This window comes from Silene latifolia, chromosome 7 (genome assembly GCF_048544455.1).
Source record: "Silene latifolia isolate original U9 population chromosome 7, ASM4854445v1, whole genome shotgun sequence".
NCBI lineage: Eukaryota > Viridiplantae > Streptophyta > Magnoliopsida > Caryophyllales > Caryophyllaceae > Silene > Silene latifolia.
Window position 1 is genome coordinate 85,445,694 of NC_133532.1, and position 22,624 is coordinate 85,468,317.

Sequence of the window (22,624 nt, forward strand, 5' to 3'; positions counted from 1 at the left end):
AAATCTAGCAAGCCAATCGTTACCGATTAATGTTGATCAGTTGACTATATTAAATGAATCATCCCTTATCTATTCTTAACATGAGATTTAATTGTGATATTAAATCATGTGATCGCACTATTGTTGAGGACACATATTCCAACAATCTCCCACTTGTCTGAGACAAGTGTGCGTCACCAATTCTCTTGTCCTATTACAATCTCCCACTCAATGCAAGGTGTCTCGCAGGTCGTACTTGCACTTGATCATATCTTGAGTGGTTTCCTCGATCTGGAGAGTAACTGTCTGACCGGAACTATCTACCGTAGATACCTTCCGAGCGTGGCCACGCATTTCCAATTCACTACTCCTCGAGTAGCCTTGAGATTTCAAACAACCCTGACAAGGGGTTGATAATTCCTATCGCACTATTCCCTTTCTTTAGCCACAGTTCATCATAACCCAAAATATACCCATTTGACCTCATTTACGACAGTCGTAGAGCATAAATCAAAGCCAATCAGAAATTTGTGCCAACTTGGGTGAATAGTCTCTAGTCAAAAGAATTGGCTCACAAGAATACTATAGCAGCTCTTGCCACGACCAGGCTTTATGAATTACCAGAACTCTATAAGCGGTCACTTCCCGACAGAGTGTCCTATACAGTCTGCCTATGTGATCGACTAGTCATCCCATATGACTCTATGGCACTTGAACTTGCCATCAATCACATCACACTCTAGTCACTTCGAGACGTCGCCTCATATAAGTAACCAGGGGCGAATACCATGTCAATCCAATTCACTTTAATGGGGTTCAATTTGTGTCTACAACCCATTTGGATATAACAAGGTAACGGGTGAGTTTAATAAAACTCAAACGATAAATGCGATTATCATATATGAATAGTCAATACACTATTACTACTTCATATCTTATAATCTTTAGTGTACCTTTTACACTAGTCGAAATGCAATAAAAGCTTGGCAAGTGGATATACCCTATATCCATATATTCCAACTTTATCAATTGCTATTTCCTTCTATTCAATGTTATTTCTAATAACTTGAATTTATTACTAAGTATATGTCTAGTCTTCTCACTAGACTTGGGCTCTTTAACTTGAAAGATGCTCCCACTGTTATCTCATAACTTGTAATAAAGTCATTTGTAGATGGATTCACTCTTAATCCTTATCTTGACCAGCTTATCACAATTTACTTAGATTCTTTTTGTAGAATTTGCAATGGACGAAACTAAAATACTTCTCTAGTTTCTTACTCCTTAGTCAATAAAATTAGCCTAGGATTTCGACAAATCCTTTTCAGTTTGGAAACTAAAGTTTGTGCAACCCTTCAACACATAACTTAGTACATCATCCAGACATATGAACAAATCCTCAATTGTTCTTTAAGGCTTTCACAAGACCATCTTATGAATTAACTTGTTATTGACTTATTATTCTCCTAGCATATACTTCATCACGACGTGTGCGTCTGTTGGCATACATGATCATTCTAATGGTGGAAACATTAGCAAATGATTTCATGTGATCAACAACTTAATAGGTTCGGCGAATGACTATGACTCCATCATAGTAATTCCACTTCCATCAACATGAACAGCCTATTCAACCTTGTTGATGTACAACAGATACGAAAGATCTTATCCTCATAAGACTCTCAACTCTATGCCAATATTCTCTCTCATAGATTCAGAAATCTAGAATATATATCACACCTTTTCCTAGTCTCCCAATCACTCTTTCACAGAAGAGAGCATTGGTACATTATTCTCAATAAGTAATATGTTATCAACATATAAGACATGGGAAAATGATTCTGACTCCCACTTAACTTCATGTGTAATCATGATTTTTCAATCATGTGAATGAAACCATTCACTATTATCACATGAACGAAAAGTATAATCATTTAATGCTTGCTTAAGACCATTCTAGGATCACTTAAGAAAGCTACGCATAATATGTTAGGATTCTTATATCTTTATCTAAGGTTTTGTGTTCCAAACACATCCTTCTCTAAATTCCCATTTTAGAAAAGTGAATTTTAATTATCATTTGCCATTCTTCATTGAAATGCGGCAATTCCTAACATAATTTATCTTAATCAACATCTTCATGTCAATCTTATGCATTTGAGTACTCTAAAGCTCTATTTACCTTTAAAGAGACCCTCACTTTAAAGTAAATCTACTCTTGAGTAACAATTTTTGGATTGTAATACTATGGCTCGTTTGTAACAAGGTCGATTTGGGACAAGGTCATAATACTATCACTTTCACAAAGCAATATTTTAACCAATAAGACATGTGCGATAAACTCCCATTGAACTATGCTCCCAATCTATCTTTATAGATTATAGTTTAACTATACTCCCACTCTATAGTTCCATTACTTTCACAAAGTAACACTATAAGACATGTTTGTAACGATCCAATCTACTCCCACTCTATCTCTCAGAAATACATCTATCTTCTTGAGAGATAGCTTTGTGAGATACAAACATATATAAGGTGGAGTATTAGGAGTTTATCTAGACTATGCATTAGCTTTCAAAAGGCCATCCCTATCATGGCAGTTTGATTCATGTAATATACCAGTCTGATCCATGTCATTTGTTAAATAGACTCTCTATTTCAGGTATTTCCTGATTGACCATCCGCTTAGAATTACTTGTCCGTTTTGGATTGCAAATTCCCAAAATTGAGTTCAACAACTCAAACCGACTCATATTACTTTGATCTTATGGGTTGTGATACTAGGTCATAATCCATATTTAATAAAAAAAATTCATTACTTAGATCTTTGCCACTACGATCGGATCGTAATGCTTTATTACTTTGTTCAATTGGTTCTCTACGTCATTTAGAAATTTCTCAAATTTTTCAAATGCTTCACTTTATATTAGATTAAGTAAATATACCCATATCTACTTAAATCATCGGTAAAAGTGACGAAGTAGTCATAAATTCCCTTTGCGGTGATGCTCATTAGAACACATACATCGGCATGTATTAGTCCCAATAAATTACTTGCTCATGTCCCTTTAGCACTAAAGAGAGTACAAATCATATTGCAAAGGAGACAAGATTCGCATATTCCATATGATTGAAAATCAAATGGTCTAATAATTCTAGTCGACACTAGTTTTCAATGCGTTTCTTATTTTTGTGACCTAATCGAAAAAGCCAAATGTACAAATCATTTGGATTACTTTGTTTGAGTCTTTTGGATCGTATTATGAAGATATCTTTGCTTGAGTTGGAAGTGTCTAAAACTTGTATATCATAAAGATAAGTGACATGGCTCACAGCCATGTCTATTTTTAACAAAATACAATAATTGTCTTTGATGCAAAATATAAATCCTTTCATATCTCACATAGAAATGGAAATAATGTTTTAGACAAAATGGGTACATAATCACCATTATGTAGATGCAACTTAAAACTATTAGCAAAAACAAGTACATAAGTCCCTCTTGAAGTGGTGGCTACCCTAGCTCCATTTCCTTGTCGGAGATATATATCACTCTTGTTTAGCTTTTCCACATTTCCAAGTCCCACTTGGAGTAATAAGTCCAACTTTGATATCTCCCAAATACTTGGGGCAATTTCGCTTCCAATGGCCCATTACATTACAATAATGACATTCCTCATATGATTGGGCACCCTTCTTGGTCTTGGTTTTGGTAGTCCCACTATCCATTTCCAATTATTTATCAGGTTTGGGTTTCTCACCCATCTTTGCCTTCCCTTTAATAATACCAATACTCCTTTCATTTGCAAGGACACTCTTGCTAGAACTCCCACTGAATTTAATATTTCTCCTTGTTTCTTCAAACAAGGATGCCTTGGGTTTAGCGAGATTTTCTTCACAAGATTTTCTTACCAAGGTGGTGGGCATTAATATTGCAGTGGGAGGTGTGAAAGTGGTAAAGAAGCAAAAATTTCCATCCTGACCAATGCCAATGCGTAATTCTCTAATTGTATCACTGTCATACTCGGAGCATTTTTCATCGAATGATTGGAGCCATGAATCAATGGTGATTGGTGTAGGAGTATTAGATGAATTCATTGCGTATAATTAACTACAAAAACGGAAATGAAGGAAATAATTAACATCTATCGTTTTAATAATACTTGTAAACAAGTATTGCATTTATATAGTGACCTCTACCCAACTATTATAAATGATTCCGAGATCCAAATTCATATTAATACGGGTACGGTGAGCCGAGTCATCCCTTATTAATATAACTCGGTGGATTAACCTCTTAATCGATTTTACTTTTAGAACTCTCGGTCGATAAAAAATTACTTTAATATTTATCTTTAGCCCGGAACACATGCGACTATGGTCACGAATACTTCCGTTGAGCTCAATCCAAATTTCGATGTAATAACATTTTATTACCCACGTACCCAACGTAACAAGTTTAGCACCCCGGTGAGCCGAGCCTCCTTCCTTATGAAATTGGGACTCATGGTTTCTACTATTTGGTAAGGTAATTCTCAATTATTATAAGCGAGAGGTCATGTCAATTTATTATCTATCACGTTTTAAGTGAACTAAAGCGGTGAACTACGATAATTATAATTGACACGGTCGATGACTCAATATGATATGCATGTGTTGTTATGGCGATTTGGCAATGCATGCAACATATTAAAAGAAATGCAAAGCAATAATAAAATTCCTAGTATGGCCTTCCTAAAATAGAAAATCAAATAATCTATTACATATTCGGAAACCAAATCCTTTGGTCCCTTGAATCTTCAAGTGGCACGCCTCCCAAGAACACCGTCTTTGTCGGAACGCCTTTCCGAATGGCACCGTCTTGAAGAAGCTCCATAATTACAAATAATAATAAAAATACAAAACTATTCCTATTATACATATGTAATATGAAAAACTAGTAAAAATAAAAGTGATACGAGATCACATTAAATTACAACCGAATCAATATTCCCTATCATTACGGGTAATATCGATTAAAACTAAGGCCATACTAAGATAAAATTACATAATTCAAAATTATATAAATAAAAGACATTCAACAATTGAAATATGAAGCATTATAATATGTATATCATGCCAAATATGTGCCAAATCGCCCTATTTAACTTATATCGTATATATAACCCGGTTTTATGGAAATGCGTGATAATAACTTCTTAAAATCACAAATCAATGCTTAAAATCAATTTAAGCTCAAGTTAATTATTCTAACACTCTTAGGACTCAAACATTAGTCATCACTCAATTTTTGACAATAATTCAACTTGATTTAATTTTATGCTCATTTTTTACCTTAAAATCATAACATTTATGAAATAAATCCAAATTAAATTACAATAAGTTCAAATTTCAAATGTTAAATTTTTGAACATTTTGGAATAATTCCATGACTCTCATAATGTCAAAAATCATGGTTAAAATTTTTGAATTAATTTTGAGAAAATATAGTTGTAATTTATCGGTTTTATCCCATAAAACATCTAAAGTATCCAAAAATTAATCTAATAAATTTTAAAACTTTAGATCTGATAAGTGGGATATTTATTCAACCTAAAATAATTTTCTCATGCCATGCAATTCGTTTTAGCTATATATGCTAAAATAGTCCCTATTTATGCTATTTTTACACTAAAAATTCATAAATCATGCTAAATGAAATCATTTTATCTCAAAATTTACATACACTCTTTAAATAATGCATGTGACAACATATTAAAGTTTCATGGCCCAATTTGTAATTTAACTATTTTTAACCATTTTACCTCTTTTAATCCATTTTTATCTCATAAAACTCATAAATCATGCAATATTAATCCAATTAATACGAGATTTTACACAAAACTTGTAAAATATGCATGTGAGGTCATATAAAATTTTCAAGGTCAGAGAGTAAGTTTAACCATTTTTAGTCATTTTAACCTCCATTTATGCCATTTTTACACTATAAATTCATAAGTTATGAAATAGTAATCACAATAAAATGTTGTTTTACATGAAATACATAAAATATTTATGTGAGGTCATACTAAAATACCATGGCCAGTAGTGAAGGTTAACTTATTTTAGTGAATAAAAGTCATTTTACTCATAAAAATGTAATAAAATCACTCAAAATCATTAAAATGAGCTATAAATTTCCATAAATCATACAAATGACCTAAAAACATTTTAGAACCAGAATATATAACATACAAAAAATTTTGTGGCTTTATCTTCATAAAACTCAAATTAGACTCCTCTAATAGTAAACTCAAATTTACCTATTATTAGACCCCTCTAATAGTAAACTAATTAACTTCTTAATTATTTGTTCTTTAGATCTAGTGCATGCATAACAAAATAAGAGATTTATGAGGAAAAACAATGTTCCTTACATTGTATGATGGTTCGAAATATGGGGCACAAGTAAGGTCACCTTCCTTCACTTGTTCTTGAGCTTAATGTGTTGGATGATCCTCCAAAATCTCAAAGTAGAGATCCTCCTTAGATTGCACCCAAGATTTAACCCTTATCACTACTAAATGATATTTGATAGATATTAATTTAGTAGTCTACCTTAAAATTGATTACTAAAACTCATATATTACACTAATATTATTAGTAATCTCATTGAACAATTTGAATGAAAATTTCTGAAGTTTTGATACAAAGAAAAATATGAACAAGAGAGGTTTTTCTTTTGCATGTGAGATTTATTGGAGAAAATGAGAAGAACAAAAAATTTCCTCTTCTAAGGCATCACACGTCCAAAATGCCTATTGTAGAGCATTTTATGGTCTTGCCTTGTCTCACATGCAATAGTCTAATTATATGTAGGTAGTAGGCTTTTAGAAAAGTATTGTAATAAGTTGTTGGAGTATCTTTCCAACAACTAAAAGACAAAACCAAAAATTACACCATCTTCACATGTTGGACAGTACTCATGTACCTATATGGGTCCATTTTTGTCTTATAATATTTGTCCCACAAATGCTTATAAGTCTTAGGATTAATTATCTTACATAATTAAGTATTAATTTGATCATACAACAATTATGTGACAAATTAATAAACATATATTCACTCAACTTATTGAGTAATATTTTACCATTATATCAACATATAATGGGTCCCACAATAGCTAGTTAGTTAAATTTACAACCTCTTGTAAATGTAAATAACTAATTACCTCTACCTCGGAACAATTATAAAACCTCAACATAATTTAATGAATTAACATATTAATTCACTAAATCGAATCTTATTTAATCACATTACAATAAGATACATATTTTCTCTCATGAATATAAATTGTTCTCATTTAAGGAGTTAATTAACTTGTATCGACATACAACTAATTAACTTTACTGATAAGGGCATCATCCTTTAGGTGTGACCTTAAGGGATCAACTGACCACCACTGTCCTACGACAGTAACATCAAACTCCAGAAAGCCAATCGTTACCGATTAATGTTGATCAGTTGACTATATTAAATGAATCATCCCTTACTTATTCTTAACATGAGATTTAATTGTTATATTAAATCATGTGATCGCACTATTGTTGAGGACACATATTCCAACATTAATAGCTTGAGTTACGGAGGGACTCGTGTGGTTGAGACACGACGTCTGCCAGGGGATCCGGTTGGCTTCCGGACCCGGTACGTCCGAGCATGTCCCGGTACCTGTTTGTGATTGTTGGTATGTCTGGGCGTGTCCCGGTACCAATGTGGTTATCGGTATGTCTGGGCGTATCCCAGTACCAGTGTGGTTGTCAGTATGTCTGGGCGTGTCCCGGTACCGTGGTGGTGGTTGTTGATGGTGGTTCATTCATAGTCATGTTGTATGTTCACACACTCGAGTCGTGCCACACTTTATTTATTTAATGAAACTGACGTTTGTGTGTCTATGTAATTGTCACCTTTTTCTTGTAGGGTGGCCTGTGTCGATCCATATGATATCCTTTGGTCATATGGAGAGCAGGTTATGTAGGGTTATATCCGTATAAGACCCTTAAAATTTAGGACTATAACGTAAATTTAACATGCAATTTATGGTCATTAACGAAATACAATAGAAAACGATAAAGATTAAGAATCAACCTCGGGTCCTTTGATGTGCGGCGTAAAGAACAGAAATCAAAGTAGATTTCCTCCTAATCGTTGCACCCAAGACCGTCTGAGACTATGCCCTTGTGCTAGAAATGCTCTCTAATTGACTTGCAATATTGAGAGAGCTATTGTGAGGTTATTCGATGTGAGATCTAGAAATTTCAGAGAAAAATACTCTGAAACCCTAATAATTTTTGTCAAAATGAATGATTAGGTTAGGAAGGAGGAGAAGCTCTCCTTTTGTTCCTTTCATTCGGCCAAACCGAGAGCTTACATGGGGAAGTGGGCTTCCACTTCCTTTTAATTTTACCTCGTGGTCCGGCTCGAAAAATGCTAAATGTATATGACACGGTTTTATTATAAATCGTCATCGGTTATCGGCTATTAAAATATCAACTAATAACACGGATTAGCTGAAATATTAATACATGTCCGACAAAGACAATATTGTATAATTAATTCAATATACATTAATTAAATATAATCGTTTATATTTAATTTACGAATTAACTGTTTAATTCGCCTTAGCCCATTTTATTTAATCCGTATTAAATAAAATATCTCAACATCGCATTTTGACTAATTATTAGTCAAATAACTCGGACTAACTGCTTAGTCAATTTTCTGGCATCAACATGACTGTATTTTCATACCGTCACATCTCTCAAACGTATCCTATAGGTGTGACTTTTAGGGACCAGTTGATCACCGCCATCTGTATGACAATAACGTCAAACTTATCTAGCAAGCCAACCGTTATTGATAAACGTGGACCAACTGATTATAATACAAAAGTATACCCTTTGATCCTTTTAGAGATTTATAAGTCCTTGCACTAACGTAAAGGACACCAGCCCCAAAAAAAAGCTCCCACTTGTCCGTACAAGTGCATGTGCAATGACGTTATCCGCACTAACTGGAGGACACAGCCTCAACAAACTCCCACTTGTCCGTACAAGTGTATGTGCGATAACCGATTCTCATATTCATTTAAAATTTCTCCCACTCAATGTAAAACAATTTGCAGATCCGGATCCGCAAAGGTCGTATTTTACAATCGATCTGTATCAAGAGTGGTTTCCCCGACTAGAGAGTAACTTAACTGATAAAACGAATTCGTATTCGAGCATGGCCATGCATTTCGATTCTGACTCCTCGAATGGCCCCGAGAAATATCGAGTACCCGATAAAGGCTGAATATTTCCTTCAACTCGACTCCTTCCGATCTAAGCACGACATGACATGACCCGAAAAAATCTACTTGGCCCCCTGTTACGGATGACCGTGAGAAAGAAACCAAAGTCACCCAAAATCTGCCTTAGTCTCAAGAGACAGTCGATAGTCAAAAGAATCGACTCTTAGGATCACCATGGAGGTCCTATCCACGACCGGGCACCGAATGTTGTAAAACATTTAGGACTCCACGTCGATGTCACAATTGTGTCCTACGAAATATCCGTATAAATCGCCTCTGTGATTGGTCAGTCAACCTTTTGACTTATGGCTCGTTGAACCCACCATCAACCAACGTCACAAAATAATTACCTTGAGTTATCAGCTCACGTGGGCAATTAAGGACCAAAAAAAAAAAAACATAATGTTTGTTCAGTTCACTTTGTGGTGTTCAAAATTGTCGTACAAATCCACATGAAAAACAAAATATATAAATATCAAAACGATGATGTCGTATAGAGTACATAAGAGAATGAATCTAATCCATAAAAGAGTACTACAACTCAGGAACACGTTTAATTCCCATGGAATTAACATGCTCTTCATGCTTATCTTGTCGTAATGGTTTAGTGAGAGGATCTGCTATGTTATCTTCTGTAGCAATCTTTTCTATCACTACTTCCTTTTGCTCCACGTAATCTCGGATTAGATGAGCTTTCCGTTGTACATGTCTAGACTTGTTGCTAGACTTTGGCTCCTTAGCTTGGAAGATGGCACCTCTATTGTCGCAATAGATGGTGATCGGGTCATTCGAACTAGGCACTACAGATAGTCCTTGTAAGAATTGACGCATCCATATCGCTTCCTTTGCGCTTCGACGCGGCATAGTACTCGGACTCGATCGTAGAATCTCTTTAACACTTTGTTTGGAACTCTTCCACTGAATGCGGCGCCATTAAGAGTAAAAACGAATCCAGGTCGAGATTTCGAGTCATCTCGATCCGTTTGGAAGCTAGCATCTGCGTAACCGGTTGCGCATAGCTTTTGATCGCCTCCATAAGTCAATGCCCAATCTTTAGTCCTCCGTAGGTACTTAAGAATGTTCTTGACAGCCATCCAATGTGATTCACCTGGATGCTGTTGGAATCGACTTGTCATACTCAATGCATATGCCACGTCCGGACGTGTGCATATCATGGCATACATGATTGATCCTATAGCCGAGGCATAAGGAATCCGTGTCATGCGCTCTTTCTCTTCCGGTGTCTCTGGTGCCTGAGACTTGCTCAAGTGCACCCCTGGAGCCATAGGAAGAAACCCCTTTTTGGAGTTAGTCATGCTGAATCTCTCTAGGATCTTCTCTATGTAAGACTCCGTACTGAGAGATAACATCCGTCGTGATCGATCTCGATAGATACGGATGCCTAGAATTCTTTGTGCCTCACCCAGATCTTTCATCTGGAAATGGTTTTTCAACCATACTTTCACCGAAGTTAAGAGAGGTATGTCATTCCCAATCAGGAGTATGTCATCGACATACAATATTAGGAAGACAATCTTGCTCCCACTCGACTTGATATAAAGACATGGTTCCTCGACCGATCGAGTAAATCCATTGTCTTTAATCACTTGGTCGAAGCGATGATTCCAACTCCGAGATGCTTGCTTAAGTCCATAAATGGAACGCTTAAGCTTGCATACTTTCTTAGGATGTTCAGGATCGATGAAACCTTCGGGTTGTACCATGTACAACTCTTCCTCCAAAAAACCGTTTAAGAAGGCGGTTTTCACATCCATCTTCCAAATTTCATAGTCATGAAAAGCGGCAATCGCTAAGATAATCCGAATGGAACGCAGCATGACTACGGGTGCAAAAATTTCATCGTAGTGCAAGCCTGGCACTTGGGTGAAACCTTTAGCAACTAGTCGTGCTTTATAGATATCTTGTTGACCTTCCACAGAATGCTTTATCTTGTAAAGCCATTTGCATTGAAGTGGACGAACCTTAGCAGGTAAGTCAACAAGATCCCATACGTTGTTCTCATACATGGAGTCCATCTCGGATTGCATGGCCTCAAGCCATAACTTTGAGTCGGAACTGGTCATGGCACCTTTATAGGTTGCGGGTTCACTACTCGTTAAGAGTAGAATGTCATCTATGTCATGTTCCTCGACCATACCAATGTATCGGTCCGGAGGAATAGAGACTCTTCCCGACCTCCTAGGTTCCTCAAGAATATTTACCGCAGCCGGGATTGAAGGAATTGGTTTCTCCACTGGTTGCTCGGTATTTGGTTACAAACCTCCGATGACTCGAAGGTTCTATCACTCTTTGCATTCTCGAGAAATTCCTTCTCTAAGAATGTCGCACTAGCCGCAACAAAAACACGTTGTTCGGTTGGCGAATAAAAGTAATGACCAAGCGTTCCTTTAGGATAACCTATAAAGTATGTCTTGACCGATCGCGGGCCGAGCTTATCCTCGTGTCTCCACTTGACATAAGCCTCGCAGCCCCAAACCCGTATAAAGGACAAGTTAGGGACCGTTCCCTTCCATAGTTCATATGGAGTCTTGTCAACAGCTTTAGACGGACTTCGGTTAAGTATTAGAGCAGCTGACAAAAGAGCATAACCCCATAATGAGTCAGGCAACTCGGTGTGACTCATCATGGATCGAACCATATCAAGTAGAGTTTGATTTCTCCGTTCGGACACACCATTCAACTGAGGTGTTCCAGGTGGAGTTAACTGTAAGGCAATCCCACAGTCTTTAAGGTGTTGATCAAACTCGTGAGAAAGATACTCACCACCACGATCTGAACGTAGTGTTTTAATATTTCTACCTAGTAGGTTCTGTACCCTATTCTGGTATTCTTTGAATTTCTCAAAGGATTCACTTTTATGCTTCATTAAGTAGACATGATTCACACGTGCCAAATGATTGAAAATCAAAGGCCGAGATAGCTACATTCTTGATGAGCTGTTTTACGCGTTTCTCATTAATGTGTCCCATACGGCAGTGCCATAAGTACGTTTGATCTTTGTCACCAACCTTTAACTTTTTATTCATTACGTGTAATATTTCGGTGGTCTGATCTAAAACATAAATTCCGTTCATGGAGACTGCCTTGCCATAAATCATATCGTGTAATGAGAAAATGCAAGAATTATTCTCTATTACAAATGAAAAACCAAGTTTGTCAAGTGCAGAAACTGAAATAATGTTTTTAGAAAGACTGGGTACATAATAGCAGTTATATAAAAATAACTCAAATCCGCTAGGAAGCTGGATCACATATGTTCCCCTTGAGACGGCAGCCACTCGTGCTCCATTCCCAACACGCAGGTCCACCTCACCCTTTACGAGGGGTTCGATGTTTCGGAGCCCCTGCACATGATTACACAGATGAGAACCACAACCAGTATCTAGTACCTAAGTTCCGTAACTTGCGTGGTTAATCTCAATCATATGAATAAAAGTAGAAGAGGAAGAAAACATACCAACAGGTTTAACGCGACCTGCTTTTATGTCCTCATGATAAACAGGACATGTGCGCCTCCAATGCCCAGTCTTGTGGCAATGATGGCATTCCATGTTTTCGGTTTTGCTCTTTGTCGCGCCTGATGAGTTACTTGCCTCACCAGGCCCACTCTTACCTGATCCCGACTTCTTGAACTTTGGTTTACCTACCGCTAGGTCTGCCTGAGCTTTGCCCTTACCCTTGCCCTTGTTTGACACAACGAGAACATCCTGTTTCAAGCTCCCACTGAACTTCATGTCCTTCTCGGTCTGTACGAGAAGGGAGTGTAGTTCATGGGGACTTTTCTTCAAATCATTCATATAGTAATTCGCTCTAAAGAGCGCAAAACCATCGTGGAGTGAATGAAGCATGCGATCAATCACGATGTTCTCGCTGATTTTACAATCAAGCGTCTCCAGTCTCTCGACATTCTCAATCATGCTGAGAATGTGTGGGCTAACCGGTTGGCCCTTTTCGAGTCTCGCATCAAAGAAGCGAGTGGTATGCTCATAGGTCACGATTCTCGGTGCTTTCGAGAATTCCTTGGTGAGCGTGGTGAAAATCTTGTTTGCACCTTGGGCTATGAAGCGTTTCTGCAAATTGGATTCCATTGCAAAAATGAGGACGTTTTTAATCGCACCCGCTTCCATGACGAAATCGTTATACTTGGCGATCTCGTTAGCTCCAGCCGTGGGGCCTGGGTTTGCCGGGATGGGCTCTGTCAAAAATTTGAGCTTCCCATCAGCAGCGGCAGCATTCCGTAATGCCGCCTCCCAGTCCGCGAAGTTTGATCCATCATTCTTCAGTCGAGTAGACTGATTCATCTGATTCATGAAGATCCGAAGCCAGGACTCACGGTCCAATGTGGCACTTGGCATCGGGTCGTTAGTAGGACCAGCCATTTCGTTATTAGCAGTTTAAATGTTCGTGTTCTACACTGAAAAAGAAAGAAAAACAAAAACGAAATAAGCAATTCATCGAGGTGATTTAAGTCTATTTAAAAATTCATTTTAACGTGTAGACTCTCGCACTTGCATAATTGATCTCCCTCAAGAATGATACAAGTGATCCCAAGACTCAATTTCTGTAAATTGATAAGCCAACTGTTTAGCTAATTCTTCCGTAAGAACTCTTGGTCGATAGATTTTCGTAAATCCTATCCATAGTCCACCATAATCACAGGATCGTACGAGTGACCATAGTGTTGAGATAAAATAGGTCAATCGGTTTCAACTTACCCGACGTAGAAGGGATCATATTATGCCTACCGACAAAGAAGGGACTCATTGGAGTTTGACCTATAAAGACCATTCTCAATTTTGGTTTATACGAGGAAAATCCCATCAACTTAGTTTGAATTCATTTTAAGTGAACGAATAACTAGCATTACGTGAATGAATTAACTTAGGTGATGGCTTAAAATCGTGTGACATATGAATGTCATAGAAAACTAACACGTGACCTCTATATGAGTCAGTTTTCATGCAATTATTAGGTGGTTTGGTTTTAGGCGGAATATGATGCATATTATCGTTACGAAAAATAAATAAAAGAATGCAATACGTAAATAAAATTCCTAGTATGGCCTATCCTAATAAAAAGAACATAAAACAACTTTGGAATCCACCGTTGGACCCGAGAAGCTTGTCTTGATGTTCCATCTTGATCCATGTAGCGGGAGTGAGCATCCGTTTCTCCATCTTTAGTCTTCTCAAAATTACAATTTAAAATATACAAATATAAACCTATTTACATTATAAATAAAACTGTAATTACAAGTGAAAAATCCAAAACGGAGATACGAGATCTCAAAATACAACCAAGACCGTGTTCCATCATTACGGTAACACGTTCTACTAAGGCCACACTAAGTTACAACCGATTGTAAAATAAATACGTAATTAAAAGCATTCAAGGCATTCAACAATAACGATAAATAAAATGCATCAACTAAAACAAATTTATTCGTGACATAATTCCGTAATTATGTTAAATTTATCCAAACCACCTTTTAACGATTAAAATTATGTGATAAAACCGCTTCTATCTGTTTAATTTCAATCTATTACAATCCGTTACTTTAAATACGCTTTAAAATAACTATATGGTACGTGAGTGAACCGTTTCACTATCAAGCGAGTGTACAACATCCGTATGATGTACATTTTATGGCCAAAAGAGAATTTAGAAACAAAAAGAGTAAAATTCAAAGCTGCCAAAACAAAATCCCTCGATCCAGGGACAAAAGTTCTCGATCGAGGAATAAAAGGGCTCGATCGACTGAACTGCTAGTCGATCGAGAGGAATTGCCAAACAGTGGGTACTCGATCGACAGAACTTGTGGTCGATCGAGGACTTATATTAGCAAAACTGTTCGATCGAGTACGAGGACTTCTCGATCGAGCAGTGGGGTTTTAAAAAGTGGTCGATCGAGTAAAGCAAGTACTCGATCGATCAAAAACAACACTGAAGAGCTCTCGATCGAGTAGAAATAAGTTCGATCAAGGGCAAAAACATGCTGAAACATAAAACCCTCGTGAAAACAGTTTGACAAAGCAAAACAATTGCAATTTTTGATCTAAAACGCGGAAAATCAAATCAACAATTGTCAAAATTTATCATATTGCTATAATCTCCGTATAAAATAACAATATGCAAAAGAACAAAACGAAAAATCAAGCAAAAACAGCCGTGTGATACATGTGACGGCACGGTTTTCAAGACAAAAACAACAACAACTGCAACCGTGTAAACTGGACACGGTTCCCAAGACAAAAAAAAACGCAAAACAGCCGTGTGCAAAAAAAAAAAATTTGCCGAGAGGCTGCCGCACGGTTTTTAAGAAGAAAAATTATCGATTCAAAATCGTTTGATGAAAATCACTAATAAAAATTTACGTGGCCTCGCTCTGATACCACTTGTAGGGTTATATCCGTATAAGACCCTTAAAATTTAGGACTATAACGTAAATTTAACATGCAATTTATGGTCATTAACGAAATACAATAGAAAACGATAAAGATTAAGAATCAACCTCGGGTCCTTTGATGTGCGGCGTAAAGAACAGAAATCAAAGTAGATTTCCTCCTAATCGTTGCACCCAAGACCGTCTGAGACTATGCCCTTGTGCTAGAAATGCTCTCTAATTGACTTGCAATATTGAGAGAGCTATTGTGAGGTTATTCGATGTGAGATCTAGAAATTTCAGAGAAAAATACTCTGAAACCCTAATAATTTTTGTCAAAATGAATGATTAGGTTAGGAAGGAGGAGAAGCTCTCCTTTTGTTCCTTTCATTCGGCCAAACCGAGAGCTTACATGGGGAAGTGGGCTTCCACTTCCTTTTAATTTTACCTCGTGGTCCGGCTCGAAAAATGCTAAATGTATATGACACGGTTTTATTATAAATCGTCATCGGTTATCGGCTATTAAAATATCAACTAATAACACGGATTAGCTGAAATATTAATACATGTCCGACAAAGACAATATTGTATAATTAATTCAATATACATTAATTAAATATAATCGTTTATATTTAATTTACGAATTAACTGTTTAATTCGCCTTAGCCCATTTTATTTAATCCGTATTAAATAAAATATCTCAACATCGCATTTTGACTAATTACTAGTCAAATAACTCGGACTAACTGCTTAGTCAATTTTCTGGCATCAACATGACTGTATTTTCATACCGTCACATCTCTCAAACGTATCCTATAGGTGTGACTTTTAGGGACCAGTTGATCACCGCCATCTGTATGACAATAACGTCAAACTTATCTAGCAAGCCAACCGTTATTGATAAACGTGGACCAACTGATTATAATACAAAAGTATACCCTTTGATCCTTTTAGAGATTTATAAGTCCTTGCACTAACTGTAAAGGACACCAGCCCCAACAGGTTAAGTACAGGTTGTTTGGATAGTACGCGGGAGACGGGACGAGCTTGATGAATCACGAGACGAGTCTAGTTGGCTAGAGGAGTATAGATATCATGAGTTGTACTTTTATTCATTTGTTTACGTTTATGTAATTCACTAAACCATAAATTAATAAAATGTTCTTTGATTGGAGTTTTGAAAATCTACCTCGGGAAACCGAGATGGTAACGCTCCAATAATGTTGGCCGAATAGTTGGGGTGTTACATATCTTCCTTAGCTACTTTGTTATCTTTTGTTCTGCCGGGAACATTCAAGAGGGTGTTGGTGATATTATCACAGACATGTTTCTAAATGTGCATGAAATCGAGGCAATGCTTGACCTCCAGGTCAGGCCAATATGGAAGTTTATCAAAGTATATCGATCTTTTCTTATACCCACGGGTAGACAATTTAGAGCCCTTCTTCCCATATATTATCTCAATTTCCTTAACTTTTTCATAAACTTCATGCCCATTCAAAATCTTAGGACTCGGACGAGGCTCGGCGTACCCATTAAACGCCTTCTGAAGCTTACGATAGGGATGATCACGACGTAACCCCCTACGATTTCCCATGTACACGTACTTGCGAGAATGGTTCAAGTATTCTGATACAATATCCTCTCCATACAATGGGCAAGCATCTTTCCCATGCACAGTATGTCCACAAAGGTCGCCATAAGTGTGATAGTCAGATATTTTACACAACAGCATGACTCTCAAATTGAAAGTTTCATTCTTATATCCATCGAATACTTCTATCCACAATCCCACAAAATTCGCAAATCATCTAGAAGAGGTTCCAAATAGACATCTATATTATTTCCAGGTTGTTTAGGGCCGGAAATTAACGACGACAACATCAAATACTTTCTTTTCATGCACACATGTGGAGGTAAGTTATAAATAGCCAACACTACTGGCCAAGTACTATTTTGACTACTCATATTTCCATGTGGGTTCATTCCATCAGTGGACAGCGCTAGACGTAAGTTTCTAGGTTCATTGCCGAACCTGAGATACTTAGCGTCAATCTCTTTCCATTGTATACAATCTGCCGGGTGTCTTAGCTTTCCATCATTTATTCTTCCAGTTTTATGCCAAGTCATCATACTTGCATCTTCCACATTCGAATAAATCCTTGTGAATCTTGTTATTATTGGAAAATACCACAACACCTTAACCGGAATCCCTTCCTTATCCTTATAATGCCACTCAAAACAAACCGGACAGTTAATTAAGTTTTGATATACTTTTCGGTACAATAGGCAGTCATTTGGACATGCATTTTCTCATATTTCATACTCACTCCTCTAATCAGTTTCTTAGCCTCATATGTTCTAACAGGAAGAACATTACCAGCTGGAAGCAAGTCGTTTATCAAGGCTAATAAACTGGTGAAACACGTGTCGCTCACCCCATTTGCCCCTTTGATATTATACAACTTCACCACAACCGACATTTTAGTGTACTTAGAACCGGGGTACAGAGGCACTTCACACTCTTGCAACTTCTCATACAGGTCATTTTTGGTCTTAAATTTCTTACCCAAAATCATTTTTTTGCCCAAAAGTTTTAATCATCACTTTTACCCAAAACTGATTAAAGCTAAAACAAATTACCCAATTTTACCCAAAATAATTTACCCAATTAAAGCTGGAGATGAAATAAGCTAGAAATTTAAGGCTGCTCCGATGTTCTAAACTACTGTTTTGGTGGTTGTTTTGTGACGAGAGAGGTGAAAATAAGTGATGGTTAACAGTGGCTTCTTGGAAAAAGGTGACGGTTCGGAACAAGGTGACGGTATCGAAGTATTGACGGTTGGTAGTGACAATTTGTGTTGGATTACAATTGATGATCTTGAGAAGTTAGGAGGAGAAAATGTCTCGAAATGTCTGTGTACTCCTTTTTTATTTTTGGGTACCTTGTATTTTTTTCAAATTCTACATGGTAACCCTACTTTTCAGGGAACACACGTGGTAACCCTCAACTCTGTTAATACGCATTGCCGTGACCCTTAACTTTTTTTCCGTCAATTTTGTCCGTTAAGTATGTGGCGTGGCCAATTGAATTTTGAGATTTTTTACAACGTAACCCTTTTATTTTTTTAAATCCTACAAAATAACCCTATTTATTTTTTTTTACAAGGGAAACACTCTTATACTTCCTTAGTTCATAAACTTATCATTCTTAGTACATTTTTCACTCGATTACTCCAAAAAAAGTCAACTCTTAATATCATCATCTCTTTAAGGTATCATTACCATAAATTGCCAAAAACCGGGTTCAATAATTAACAAAGAATTCCACTATTAAGTCTAATGTTTACAAATGAGTAGCCACTCCTTAATTTTATTTTTACCCAACTTTATTGTGTCAATTTATTGTGTTAATTTGTCGAATAATTGAAGTAAGTAATTATTGTGTTTACAACATTTTCAATTTTGTCGTATTTGATGAGGTTTTGAAAACAAAAGTTTATTAATTAGATTAACCCTATGAATCAAATTTGGGATTGATTATTATAATGCTTGGAATATAGTACTTTTACTTGGTATTTAGAATATCTTATTGGGAACTTTTTGATATAGAACAAAGTTCTTATTGAATTTTTCTTTAAGAACTCGGTTAATTAAAGGATAATTAGGGTGGATCTAACAATTTGGGAGTAATCGAGCAAAATTGTGAAAAAAAAAATTGATTAAGGGCTTATATTTTTATGCACATGTGATATGTAGAAAAAATAGGGTTAACTTGTAGAATTTTTAAAAATATAAGGTTACCTTGTAGAAAATCTGAAAATTCAATTTGCCACGTCACATACTTAACGGACAAAATTGACAGGAAAAAGTTAAGGGTCACGGCAATGCGTATTAACAGAGTTGAGGGTTACCATGTGTGTTCTCTAAAAAGTAGGGTTATCATGTACAATTTGAAAAAATATAGGGTTACCATATAGAAAAACTCTTATTTTTTTATAAAATGATAATCTAATGGAATAATTTGGACCTTTGGATTTTCAAGGCCAAAGCAATCATGACCCTACAAAATAACTGGACCCTCTAGTACTTTGAGGGTACCGGAGAGGATCCAAGTCCCAATTTATGGGAAATGGATCTTCTCCATTTCATTTCTCTCTATTTCCTCTCACAATCTCCTTAAATAATAATTTCCTCTTTCACCTTCATTTTCCTTTATTTTTATGCATAAATTTAGAACCATTAGATATTGTCAATATGCGATCCGGGCCATTAATAGGTACTTGCCTCTCCATTTCTTTTGAGGAAATGGAGAAGGGATGGGTCCCAATTTTTGATAGTATTTCATTACTTCTTAACAAAAATTTTTCCAATTTAAACATTTCATCAGTCATAATCTTCGTTTTCAAGTTCATGTCTTTGCATGTGCACTTTCATTCACAATTACTTCTCACTGACTTCCAAGAGGCCGTGTAATTAGATTCAAGATAATTTACAAACGTCAATTCTCATTTAAGACCGTCTTAATTTAAAACGTCTCTTATAACCGGATTAAATTTAGGTGAAAATGAAACAAGGTTATATGAGACTTCTTAATTTATGACGGTTTCTGCAATCTAGGAACACTACATACATTAAAGCAAGATTAGCTAGTTAGCATTTACTACTCGGTAAATAATGAAATAGTAACAAATTAATCTCCTACAATCCACTTAATTAGAGATTAAACTAGATAGTTAACGTTGACTCTATCATCATCATCTTTACCATCATCATCATCATCATCATGATCATCATGATCTAATAATGAAGAAAGACAAGGAGTAGTCAAAGAAGAGGAAGGTAAGGAAAGTGGTGAAGAAGGAGATGAATTTAAATTAGTAGATGAAAGACAAGTTGTTGTTGATGATGATGATGATGATTTTGATGAAGAAGTAATAGAAAGATTAAGCAATAAATCAATAAAAGCAGCCATAATATAAGCATGATTAAGTTTATGATTAATCTTCAAGTAACACCCTAAAAGCTCTTCCAACCCTTGCCAATCTTTCAACCCATGTGCCTCAACCATTTCCTCCATGGACCTTCTAAAATCTTCACATGGGTTACTTGAATCCATACTCAATGCCTCACTTTCCTTGTACACTACTCCTACTTCACTACCCGGTCGGTCGGCTTGTTTGCTTGACACTAATAAGGAGCAACTCGACTCAGGCTCGAAGAACAGCCTCTCGGACCTCAACCCACGTATGACAGACTCAATCGGGTCGTCCGACATGGCTGAGAAACTTGTAGAAGATGAAACAGTGGCGGATATCATGTCATGTTTAGAGTAATAATTATTAGTAGTTGTAAAAGAAAGGGTGTTTAAATTGGCATCACAAGAAGGAAAAGGCCATTGTGGTGAGGAGTGTGATGAAGAGTCTAAGCTCTTCATGTCTTTCATTTAATGAGGAAGGGGTGAATATTTGAAAGAGGTGGGTAATGTGTGAAGAGTAATAAAGGAGGGGTGGTCAAGTTAGATTTAGATTTGGTAAACAAGTGTGAGAGTGTGTGTTGGTGTTGGTGTTGGTGTTGGTGTTGGTGTTGGCGTTGGGGTTGCTTGGTTTTCATTAAGTGACATTAATGAGTGAAACAGAAAGAGGGAAGATCTTCGTTAATGGAGTGGGCAAATTCAAAAGTATTCTACAATTAAATGTACCAACATCTGCCGGTCGGTGGGGTTCTTAATTCTCGTTTACAATTCAAAAAAAAATATCATTAATTAAACACAAATTTTCCTTTTCATTATAAACGAGAGATATTCGTTTATAGTTATAAACGGTTAAATATCTCTCCACTTTAAGCATAAGACAAGCAACAAGTTCCATGGTGGAGCCCAAAAACCTATTTTTTACTTTTGACGGATATATCCGTCTATAATGAGACTAATTGTTAATTAAAACGTCACACACTATTTACATAGCGACCACAATACAATAATAGATATGAAGGAATGTATATGCCGCCATTGATGTAAGAAATGGAAGCTTTAAAGAGAGAATTTAGAGAGAGACAACAATGTAAATAAACTGTGGTTTTGTTTTATTAAAATGAATCAAGTGGTACATACACAGTATAAATATATCTATTATATACAAGTTTGACTTGTAGACTTTGACTATTAGATGAGTTGTTAACCAACTCCAACATCTCCCCTCAAGTTGGAGGGTGGTGACACTAGTCCCAACTTGTCACTAAGAACATGGTGTTGAGGACCAGAAAGGGACTTTGTCAGTAGGTCAGCAGGTTGAGATAGTGAAGGAATGTAAGACAAGGTGATTAAACCTCCAACAAGTTGTTCCGTGACAAAGTGGCAATCAAGGTCAATGTGCTTAGTCCGCTCGTGAAATACAGGGTTCCTAGCAATGTGAATTGCAACTTGGCTATCACAATGAACAGGTACAGGAAGCACATCACGTACATCAAGTTCTGCCAAAAGGCGAGTAAGCCAAGCAAGTTCGGCAGTAAGTCTGCGAAGAGACATGTATTCTGCCTCAGCAGAAGACAAGGATACCGTATGTTGCTTCTTAGACTTCCATGATATCAAGCTTCCACCAAGGAGAATGACATACCCACTAACAGACCGTCTAGTATTAGGGCAGGCAGCCCAATCTGCATCACAATAACTTTGAAGAGTGAAAGAAGCAGTGTTATTGAGAAGAATGTCTTGAGAGGGAGTAGTAGATAGGTATTTAAGAACATGAAGACCAGCCTTCCAATGAGGATATCTGGGATCAGACATGTACTGACTTAATTGCTGAACGGCAAAGCAAATGTCAGGCCTGGTATGAGACAAAAAATTTAACTTTCCTACCAGTTTCCTGTACAAAGTAGCATCAGGAAGAGAATCTCCTTGACCAGCCATTAGC

At 36.5% G+C, this 22,624-nt stretch overlaps 2 protein-coding genes across 2 annotated transcripts; both read right to left on the reverse strand.

Annotated features, from left to right (window-relative positions):
- Positions 1 to 20,298: 20,298 nt before the first annotated feature.
- Positions 20,299 to 21,275, reverse strand: LOC141591166 (transcription repressor OFP15-like). Its single transcript, XM_074411563.1, has one exon. It carries the CDS (start codon positions 21,157 to 21,159, stop codon positions 20,437 to 20,439), a length of 723 nt encoding a protein of 240 aa, XP_074267664.1. The 5' UTR covers positions 21,160 to 21,275; the 3' UTR covers positions 20,299 to 20,436.
- Positions 21,276 to 21,888: 613 nt separating this feature from the next.
- LOC141590317 (secreted RxLR effector protein 161-like) lies at positions 21,889 to 22,620 on the reverse strand. Its single transcript, XM_074410915.1, has one exon. The coding sequence runs from the start codon at positions 22,618 to 22,620 to the stop codon at positions 21,889 to 21,891; it is 732 nt and encodes a 243-aa protein (XP_074267016.1).
- Positions 22,621 to 22,624: the final 4 nt, after the last annotated feature.

What these genes read in the sequence shown, in the direction of transcription:
- LOC141591166 (XM_074411563.1), bottom strand. Translation starts at nt 21,159, where the DNA reads ATGAAAGACATGAAGAGCTTAGACTCTTCATCACACTCCTCACCACAA.
- LOC141590317 (XM_074410915.1), bottom strand. Translation starts at nt 22,620, where the DNA reads ATGGCTGGTCAAGGAGATTCTCTTCCTGATGCTACTTTGTACAGGAAA.